The sequence below is a fragment of the Lepus europaeus genome, chromosome 20 (genome assembly GCF_033115175.1).
Source record: "Lepus europaeus isolate LE1 chromosome 20, mLepTim1.pri, whole genome shotgun sequence".
Lineage (NCBI taxonomy): Eukaryota > Metazoa > Chordata > Mammalia > Lagomorpha > Leporidae > Lepus > Lepus europaeus.
The window spans coordinates 8,390,917-8,402,019 of record NC_084846.1 but is presented as its reverse complement, the minus strand read 5'-3'; the positions used below and the strand labels follow the sequence as shown (position 1 = coordinate 8,402,019).

Below are 11,103 nucleotides of genomic sequence, written 5' to 3'. Positions count from 1 at the left end.
GTGTTTGAGGTGACTACTAGAAAAGAGACAAAAATCATAATTACTTTTCACATAGAGTTACAACTCACAGAGGTGAAATGCTATCAATGAGATTTGGCAGGCCGAAAATTGACTTTTGTACAATATACATGGATTTCGTCCTATTTAGATGATTTCATGTTGGCATCTCTGAGTATGGCTCACTTAGCGATTGCCTGAAGATTCATGGTAGTTTTAATAAGAATTATCCTGAACTTGAGCAGTATAAACTTGAGTCACTATAAACTGACTTCTGACTGTGTTCCAAGTTCTGTTCCATCAATAAATCTACCATGCTGATAAACCAAATTCCCTACTTCCAGTGTTGGAGACAATCTATGTGAACAAGCAAATGCTATGAATGAAAAGAAAGTAGGTGTAAGGAGCTTGGGTGCAGGGTGTTATTTTTGAGCTAGTGCCTAGGTTAGACCAGAAACAGGCTGCAATGGCTCAGAAAGTGAGAGCCACAGGAGATCTGCAGAAGCAGAGACTTGCAAGGTGCCAACCACTGTAAAGGCCTAGGGGTGGCAAGACACCAGAGGAGAGAAGTGTGATGATGGGCATGAGCAGGGAGGGGTGTGGCGGGGATGAGGTGAGAGGATGTGGAGGTTGAGGTGTCCTTCCCAGTGCTTCTGAAACATCAACACAGAGTTCACCGTGTACACTGTAAACCTACCGCACCTCATTAATGCTTACTATGCTCTGTGTGTATTGTTAGCTTAAAAATGTTTTAACACGTTTAAACATTCTAAACTTCCATGTAAAAATTGCATATGTTTGTGGGGGCACTATGATATATGTCCACACCTGTACCTATTGTGTGTCCAATCTGGGCAACTTTATCTATGTCTCAAACATGATACATTTATCCATGGTGAGAATATCCAAAATCCTATCTTGTGTTTTTTAATAGAGAAATGTGCACTGCGTGAACATTATCTAGAGTCACTGTACTGTGTAATAGAGCACCAGAACGTTTTGTTCCTCTCTAACCTTAACATATCATACATCATGCAACCTTTCTCCATTTCTCGGTCATGGCTCTCTTTGCAGATTCTAATAACCATCATTATACTTAGTACTTTTTCTGCAAGAGACCCAGTGATTTAAAGTGAATTCCTTCCAAATACCATCTATTGTTGAAGTTCTGGTCCCAGTGTTGAAAGAGTCACCTTGGAGTCTATGAGACTTGGAATGTAGAGGCCTGCTCCCCCAGCTGTGAACACTGTTCTTGTATCACAAAGCAGGTGACATGGGCATATGGAAACACAGAGGCAAACACACAGAAACCGTGGCTTCTGGGCCTGGTGGCTCCCATGCCCTTGTCACCCTGGGATCATGAATAGGACTACAAGCAAGCAGATAGGACACAAACTGGATACATCAGGTTTCTTTGCTATAAATTAAGTGTAAATGCCACCCAGAAGTTTCAGTTTCAGAGCCTCATCAAACAAATAAAAGTCTAGCTTGATTCAGGTATAACCATTTTTATCTTTTATTGACTTATTTATTAATTATTTCATTTATTTGAAAAGTAGAGAGGGGACAAAGAGTTAGACATAGAGATAGAGATGATAGCTAGCTATGGATAGTTATGTGATTGATGATAGAATAGATAGATAGAATAGACAGATGGATAGATGTATAGATAAACTAGAACTGACAGATGATAGGCAGACAGAATAGATAGACAGATGAATAGATATATAAATAGAATAGATAGAAATACATAGGTTAGATAAATAGAATCAACAAATAGAATAGAATAGGATGGATAGATAGACAGACAGACAGACATAAAATAGATTGATGGCTAGTTGATAGAAAGGACAGAATACATAGATAGAATAGATAGATGGATAGAATAGATAGATATATGATAGATAGAACTGACAGAATAGATATAGGATAGATAAATATATAGATAGATGATAGATAGACAGACAGACAGATAGATAAAAACAGACAGAGCTTGCCCATCCACTGGCTCACTCACAAAATGCCCACAACATCCAGGACTGGGTGAAGCTGAAGCCAGGAGCCCCAGAAGTCAACCCAGGTCACCCATGTGTATGGCAGGAACCCAAGTACTTGAGCCATCACAGCTGATTCTCAGGAGTTACATTAGCAAGAAACTGGAATCAGGAGTGGAGCCACAACTGAGTCTGGGTTCTCTGATAAGCAGCACAGGCATCCCAAGTATCCAGACTTCTATACCAAGTGTCCTCCCTCAGAGGACAGTTTTTAACAACTACAAATATATGCAGCAAAGACAACATGGAGAATGTAATTAGGTCAAGTATAGTGGCTGAAAACAACAGTACAAAATAAAATAGAATGCAATTATAAATCTAATTTTTATTTTTAAAAAGGGAAGCATTGAAAAACATCCATGCAAGATGAATTATCAGCAGAAAGCATTTTTAGATTAAAATATGGAGCTGGGATTATCGGTGCTATAACCTGGATGCTGCTTGAGATGCCTGCATCCCAGCTCAGAAGGCTTGGGTTTGATTCCTGGCTCTGCTCCCAATTCCAGCTTTCTGCTAATGCACCCTCTGGGAAGTCACAGTCACGGCTGGGGGAGTTGGGTTTCCTGCCTCCCATTTGGGAAACCTACACTGAAGTCTTTGGCTTTGGCCAACCATAGTGGTTGCTGACACTCAGCTAATTACTGATAGTCTTTATCTATCTCTCTTTGCATCTCTGCCTTCCAAATGAAAGGAAACCACATCAATTTAAAAATAAAAAAATAATAAATGCCCTCTCTTACCTGCAGGTCCCTCCACAACCACTACCCCCACCCCAGTCTCTCCTCCCCTTAACCCCAATGATGCTTGGATCCACTTTCTGCTTCTTAGTCTCTGCCCTGATGGAGCTTCCATGTCAATCATTCCATTACCACCAATCAGTTGCTAATTTAATGGTTAATTCTGTTTTTCTGTATAGTCACAAATGAGTACAGTAGCCAGTGAATCAAGTAAGGAAATTAAAAATGTGATCTCTTTATCTGAAGTAGACTGGTTTGGCTGTTGGGTGATCATTGCTACATTCTCTCAGCTTCCATTCTCTCTGAGGATTTCCTATAGTGCCCACTGGACTCTTGGACTCACCTGGGTGGGTTCTCCAGGAGGAGGGTCTCCATGGGGGAAGTGTGACTCCTCCCTGGGTAGCTTATGATGGAGGCTGAAGCTCGGTCACACACAAGACAGTGGGAAGGAGCAAAGAATTGGTTGCCAAGTCAGATCAAGACTCCAAAAGCAAGCACAATGTCCTGAGCAGACCATGGATGCACACTTGAGGGACAACAGCAGAGGGTGAATTTACAGCTCCCTGTCTCTGCTCATTAAGCACAACTCCCTCTTGGTGTCCTAACCTCTAAGCACATGATTACCCTGCAGGGATGCTGGTCTGGGAAGAAGGAAATGTTCCTGCTGATTCTCTGTTCCCAAGAGAGCAGGTAGGAAGCCAGGTGAACCCAGCTCTGATTATCCCTCCGCTGAATTCTTCTGCCTCCCAGAGGATAAAGCTTTAAAGGAACTGACCTTTCTTGCGTGAAAGTTTTCTCTGGAGTTGAAGATGGATGAGCCTGTCTTGAAGGTGTCCCTAGCAATCTTCAACTCCAGACTTAGGTTGGATATATGACTCTTGACATCTCCAGAAAATTTCTATATCCCTTTTAAAGTAGAGGAAATTTTTTCTTTGGTTTAAAACCAGGGGCTCTTCACTCTGTAAGAATTAGAAATTATATCAGGAGTTAATAGCCATCATTTAGCTTCTCATTATAAAATGTTTGCTACTTAAAAGAGCTGTATTGCACTCTGGCCTCAGATTCAGCCCTTAAGGCATTCAGATATAGCTGAAAAGCCCATGAGAGTATTTCAGGCATGGAAAGCCAAGACACTCTGGCAAAAAATTACCTAAATGAAAGATCTCTGTGAGTGAGATCCCAGTGGAAATAATGGGCCATCAAAGAAGGAGGTATCTTTCTCTGAAGGGAGGAGAGAACTTCCACTTTGATTATGGCCTTGTCTAAATAAGATCAGAGTTGGCGAACTCAAGAGGCTTCCATAGCCTTGGCAGCTCATGACAAGAGCCTTGGGTGATTACAGACATCATAAATAAGAGTTTCAATTGTTAAGTCAACAACAGGAGTCACTGTGCACTTACTCCCCATGTAGGATCTCTGTCCTTAATGTGTTGTACTATGAAAATTAATGGTAAAACTTGTCTTCAAACAATACTTTATACTTTGTGTGTCTGTGTGGGTGCAAAGTGTTGAAATATTTACTTAATATAGAGTTGATCTTCTGTATATAAAGATAATTAAAAATGAATCTTAATGAAGTATAGGATGGGAGAGGGAGTAGGAAGTGGGACAGGAGTAGGAGTAGGAGGGCAGGTATGGGAGTTAGAACCACTATATTCTAAAAGCTGTACCTATGAAATTTATATGTATTAAATAAAAGCCTTCTAAAAAATAAATAAAATAGAAACTAAAAATTTTAAAAGAGCTGTATTTATTCATAGTTTTGTATCTTTTTAATCAATGCATAATTGGTGGGGGAACATGTTATGTTTGGATGCATGTATACATTGTAAACAAATAGGACAGTTAGCGTGTCAATCACTTAAACATTTATCATTTCTTAGAGTTATCAACATGTGGAATCATCTCTTCTGATTTTTGTTTTAATAACAAATGTTGATGTGATAGTGAAGGAGAAGCTACAATAGTACACTCTTTTTTGAAATGAAAATCATACAACCATTATGAATGACAGTATGGAGTTTCTTCAAAAAACTAAAAGTAGATGTATCATATGACCCAACTATCCCACTCCTGGAAATATAATCAAAGAAAATGAAATCAGCATTTGAAAGAGTTACTCACACTTCCATTCTTACTGCCCCTCAGTTCACAATAGCTAAGACATGGAATCAACGCAGATAGCCAGCCACTGATGACTGGATACACAAAATACGCTATATAAACTTGATAGGCTGTTACCCTCCCCGTAAGAAACAATGGTATCCCAACACTGGCAGCAAAAATGATAGAACTAGAGATCCTTATGCTAAGTGACATAAGGCAGAAACACAAAAACCGATATCATGTGTTCCCTCCTATTTGTGTGAGGTAATACATACAGATTATAAATATTATGTGGATGCCATAGTATTTAGTGCATTTATGAGTATTGCTTCATTTAGTCATTCCACATAAATGACATAAACTTTTCTTTTATCCACGTTATTATCATTGTTAAAAATTCATCTTTATGATGTTAATATCTCTATCTTCTTTTTTAATTAAATATTCCTTTTTAGACTTATTTATCTATTTGAGAGGCAGTGTTGCAGACCAAGAGAGAGGTCTTCCATCTGCTGGTTCACTCCCCAAATGGCTGCAGTGGCTGGAGCTGGGTCAATCCGAAGCCAGGAGCTTCTTCCAGGTCTCCCATGCAAGTGCAGGGGCACTTGGGCCATCTTCTATTGCTTTTCCAGGCCATCACAGAGAGCTGGATCAGAAGTGGAGCAGCCAGGACTTGAACTGGAACCCATATGGGATGCTGGTGCTACAGCAAAGGTTTAGTCTACTAAGCCACTGCTCCAGCTCCTAAAATAGCTCTAATTTCAAGCAAAAATGGCATACATACATGTGTTTATAATGTCTCCATTTAAAGTGAATGTAAAAATGTCACATTTTAAAGCTGAAAAAATAATAACAAAAAGAGGCTGAAATAAATGAATGGATGTGCTGTGCAATGTACTCGTTGAAAGCTCTCTGTGCTGTAAAGTAGCAGAAGTGGGGCCTCGGGTAGTCTGGGTGGTCGGGAGGAAGGACAGTGATTTCCCAGGAAGCATCATCTGAGCACCGGGCTTCCAGCTGCACAGCCTTCTGCCTTAGTCTCTGTGACGCATTCATGGGGACAATAACGTAGCATCAATGCCTGCCTTGCTCACGTGTGCCTCTCTGCTCCTTTCATTTCCAGCTTTTGTACACTGACCTGAAATGCAAACTGCATCCCACACTGCTGTACATGAACAGGTGCCACCAGGTCCAGGACATGAAGACACAGTACACTGTAGGAATGAGAGGTCTCCATTTTTTCTGTTTCATTATGAAAAAGTGTGTTATGGTGGGTTTATTTTCATATTTTCTTGATTTTTTAAATAATTTTGGAAATATTTTTCTAAGTAAAAAGAGAATAGATTGTGTGTGTTTCATAGATATGAGTCTAAGAAGACAACCGTATGTCCTTCCTTTTCTTCCTCCCTCAAGCCCCCTCCTTCCTTCCTGTTTGTTCCTCAATTTTTGCAAACACATAATTTAAATTTACTTTGCAATCACAGGCTTAATGGACCACTAGCCATTAATATTCAACAGGTAAAAAGTAGAAAGACCAGACAAGAGCTAAAAGCAATGATCAAATCATGAGGTGTCTGTTTCAATCTGATACATATTTTGTTTTCTGTGTTAACTACCAAGTATCAGAGAAAACATATGGTATTTGTCTTTTGGGGATGACTTATTTCACTAAGCATTTAACATATTAACTATAGTTCATAGATACAGTTCTAAGAATATAATAATAGTCTCTTCTTCCCTTTCTTTCTCTCCCCTCCCCCCAACCCTCCTTCTTTCTTTCTTTCTCTCTCTCTCTCTTTCACCCATATACTATAAATTTCAAAGTGATCTCAGATCATTAAAGCTGTAGTAGTCTAACCTTCTAATCATTGATTTGACAAATTGCTGCAAATGCAATTTCTATGGTGTTAGGTTCACTTGGGAATAAGCATGTATTCATAAAAAAATTAACACAAATCTTTTCAAACTTCACAAGATCTGGAAAAGTTTTTAGTAAACTAGACTAGTTTGAGAGTTTCAGTTTAATGAAAAGCAGTAATATCTGACAAACAGCAAAATACTCGTGTGTTTCAGTTTTGGGTTTACATACATGCATGTGTAACTTTCACATGTTGTTAGCATGATGATTGGGGAAACAACATGAGATGATATCTAGGTGACTTTGTTCAGTACCTCTTAAAATTTCAACGAGAAATCCAAACACAACTATTAAGAACAATTAGGTGGGGTCAACGCTGTGGCGCAGAGGGTTAAAGCCCTGGCCTGCAGTGCTGACATCCCATATGTGTGCCAGTTCAAGTTCCAGATGCTCCACTTCCAATCCAGCTCTCTGCTATGGCCTGGGAAAGCAGTAGAAGATGGCCCAAGTGCTTGGACCCCTGCACCCACGTGGGAGACTTGGAGGAAGCTCCCAGCTCCTGACTTCAGCTCAGCTGAGCTCTGCCCATCATGGTCGTTTGGGGAGTGAACCAGCAGAGGGAAGACCTTTCTTTGTCTCTCTCTGGCTCTATGTCTTTCTGTAATTATGTCTTTCAAATAAATAAAATAAATCTTTAAAAAATTGGATGAATGTACCTGGGTTAAGAATGAATAAGTAGACTCTTGATCACTTCAGAAGCTTTTTACTACCTGAAATATTGGAGTCATATAGTGTTAAATAAAGTTATAGATACTCATCAGATGTCAGGATCATCTCTAAAGAAGTTAAAATACTAAACAAGAATGTCACAGCGTGGGTTTAAATCTGATATATGTTGAAATAGCCTTTGTGGTATAAAGAAACAAAATAAGTTTGACATTTGGTAGAACTTGTGAGAAATATGTGTGATTTCTAGAGACGATGAAGTGCTGTCAGTGCAGAAACTGCTGGGCCATGCTTGCTAAGGATGTCAGTTCTTTTTTTTTAGTTTAGATATTTATTTATTTATTTATTTGAAGGCAGAGTTACAGAGAGGCAGAGGCAGAGAGAGAGAGAGAGAAATCCACTGGTTCACTCCCAAATTGGCTGCAATGACCAGAGCTGTGCCAGGAGCCAGGAACTTCTTCCAAGTCTCCCACGCTAGTGCAGAAGCCCAAGAACTTGGGCCATCTTCCATTGCTTTCCCAGGCCATAGCAGAGATCTGGATAGGAAATGGAGCAACCGGGACCTGAACTGGTGCCCATATGGGATGCCAGCACTGCAGGGGGCAGCTTTACCTGCTATGCCAGTGCCAACCCCAGGATGTCAGTTCTAATGAATACATGTTCCCTAAAATGAGCGATTATAAGGAGTTGATTTTGCGTTTGAGGAAAAGGCATGTTTCGTGAAGGAGATGATGAAGTAGGGGGTTAATGTCTCTGAAAAAAAATTGTTTTGTCCTAAGCTTACTGCCTGGTAGTTCCAATGTGAAAAAGAAAATACAGGAAGCAGAAGTAAAGATTGTAGAGAACCAATGGAATATTTGTGGAGGAGGAGCTTGGTAGAAATGCTTGATTTCTAGCCTGTCTGAACTGACTCAGTCAGCTCATCGGGTCAGAGGGCCCACACCCTGTGCTTTCCCAAGTCCTGCAGCCCAGGATTCTGCTGCTTCTCTGAGTGCCTGTGTCACCATGAAGCAGTCCCTCCTCCCCCAGTACCCCTGACAAATGCTCTTGTCCTTTCTACTCATTGTGTGTGAGAAGGGGAAATTCACTAACTCAAGGCAGATCTCTCCATGGCCTGACTGCCATCAGATCCCCAGAGGAACACCCCCACCACCTGCCAAATCTTCCATTCTCATTTCCTTAAGGTGGTGATGTTTTTGGATGGCTTATGGCATGGGCTCTGTGGGGATATTGCCATCACAGGGTCAACTTAGGTAAGGAAATAGGACAACCCTTCCAGTTTTCAGTCCACAGGGGAACAGCTCAAGGCTACCAGCCCATCCTGGCACAGGTGTCAGAGTCACCTCAAACTGAAATTATACTCTCTCTCAGGAATTCCCACAATCACTCTTAAAGTTATCTTGAAATACCAGATCAGTATCAGAAAATGGCTCGTTAGGTATTCAGAGCAAAAATGAGGTACTGATTGGATGGATCACGTTGCTAAAAAGTCACAGAAATGGTGTGATATATACATTGAAAAAAATCTCTATGTTGCTATAAAAGAATATAATGGAGGACCTGAGTCAGTTCTGATGGAAGAGGATAAGTAACTCCCGGGAAGCATCACCTGGGCTGGGACATGAGGCAGGTGTGGATGGCCAGCAGCATGAAGGGAGGAGGTGGATGCTACTTGGCTATTGGAGAGGTCATATTGTGTGTCTAATTACCATCTGCACAACTCTCTTCTTTAGCACAGTCACAATAAGGGGGAGTCAGATACCAACATTTATTAGCTATCTATTTCATTATACCACTTTTTTGTTTGTTTTTTTTGGACAGGCAGAGTAGACAGTGAGAGAGAGAGAGAGAGAGAGGCAGAGAGAAAGGTCTTCCTTTGCTTTTGGTTCACCCTCCAATGGCCACTGTGGCCAGCGCACCGCACTGAACCGAAGGCAGGAGCCAGGTGCTTCTCCTGGTCTCCCATGGGATGCAGGGCCCAAGCACTTGGGCCGTCCTCCACTGCACTCCCAGGCCACAGCAGAGAGCTGGCCTGGAAGAGGGACAACCGGGACAGAATCCGGCGCCCCAACTGGGACTAGAACCCAGTGTGCCGGCGCCGCAAGGCGAGGATTAGCCTATTGAGCCACGGCACCGGCTATACCACTTGTTTACACAGACACAAATCACAAGCTTTATCAACAGAAGGTATTTGGATACTGAAGAGAGTAGAAGGCTTAATAAGTGAGTTGCTTCAATTCTATAGAGAGGTGGAGATGAAGCAAAGCAAACTCCAGGACACAAACAGAAGGCCTGGGTTCTATGTTCGCAATGTGATCGTAGGAATCCAAATTCCAAACTCTAGGGCACTGAGCTCTACAATGACGAGCACTTACTCTGCTCCAAAGCTATGGGCCCTTTTATGGATTCACTCTGAAGAGTGTTTTCAGAGCCCTCTTTACATCTGTGTTCCTCAGACTGTAGATGAAGGGGTTCAGCATGGGGGTGACCACGGTGTACATCACCGAGGCTGTTGCAGTTGAGTGTGAGTCATGGGTTACAGCAGAGCTAAGGTAAACTCCTAGACCTGTGCAATAGAATAAGGAGACAACAGAGAGGTGAGAGGCACAGGTGGAGAATGCTTTATACTTCCCCTGAGCTGAGGGGATTGCACGGATGGAGGAGACGATCTTAGAATAGGAGTACAGGATCCCAGCCAGGGGACCAATAGCCAGCAGTATAATTGCAATATACATGACCATGTCATTAAGGAAAGTATCTGAACAGGCAAGTTGGGCCACCTGGTTCAGCTCACAGAAGAAGTGAGGGATTTCCAGGTATGTGCAGAAGGACAGCCTCAGCACCATGAGGCTTTGCAACAAGGCATGCAGGACACTAATGACCCAGCACACCAGGACCAGCTGCATACAGAGCCGGGGGTTCATGATGACCGTGTAGTGCAGAGGGTGACAGATGGCCACAAACCTGTCATAGGCCATCACGGCCAGGAGAAAGTTGTCCAACTCCACAAAAAGCAAGAAGAAGAACATCTGGGTGATGCAGCCTGCATAGCTGATGGCTTGGCTCTGTGTCTGGATGTTCACCAGCATCTTGGGGACGGTGGTGGAGGTGAAGCAGATGTCCACCAGGGACAGGTTGGAGAGGAAGAAGTACATGGGCGTGTGGAGGTGGGGGTCAGAGAGGATGGCCAGGACGATTAGCAGGTTCCCAGCCACAGTGACCAGGTACATGGAGAGGAAGAGTCCACATATGAGAGGCTGCAGTGCTGGGTCCTCTGAGAATCCCAGGAGAAGAAATCTTGACAGTTGTGTCTCATTGCCTGGTTCCATTTGTTTGAGTTGACAACCAGCTAAGAAAGAAATAACAAGACAGTGTGTCATACACAGAGTCCTTCCTCACACAGTTGAAAAATGCTGATTTATATTTTGCAGCCAGACAACTCTTTTATGTTTATTGTTTATGGATCTGATCCCATGTAGGAACATCCCTACTGGTGCCTCTGAGTAGGGGTGCTGACTGCACTCTTACCTAGGTGCCCATCCCAGCCCCATTCCCATTTCTTTATGAGGAGGCGGCAGCTGATGTTTCAATAAGTTGGATTCCTACAACGCATGTGGAAGACTGAAAT

The 11,103-nt window shown here is 42.1% G+C and overlaps 1 protein-coding gene across 1 annotated transcript; it reads right to left on the bottom strand.

The window, feature by feature from the left end:
• Positions 1–9,874: 9,874 nt before the first annotated feature.
• On the bottom strand, positions 9,875–10,804 carry LOC133749152 (olfactory receptor 7A17-like). The gene has a single exon (XM_062178335.1). It carries the CDS (start codon positions 10,802–10,804, stop codon positions 9,875–9,877), a length of 930 nt encoding a protein of 309 aa, XP_062034319.1.
• Positions 10,805–11,103: the final 299 nt, after the last annotated feature.

What these genes read in the sequence shown, in the direction of transcription:
- LOC133749152 (XM_062178335.1), bottom strand. Translation starts at nt 10,804, where the DNA reads ATGGAACCAGGCAATGAGACACAACTGTCAAGATTTCTTCTCCTGGGA.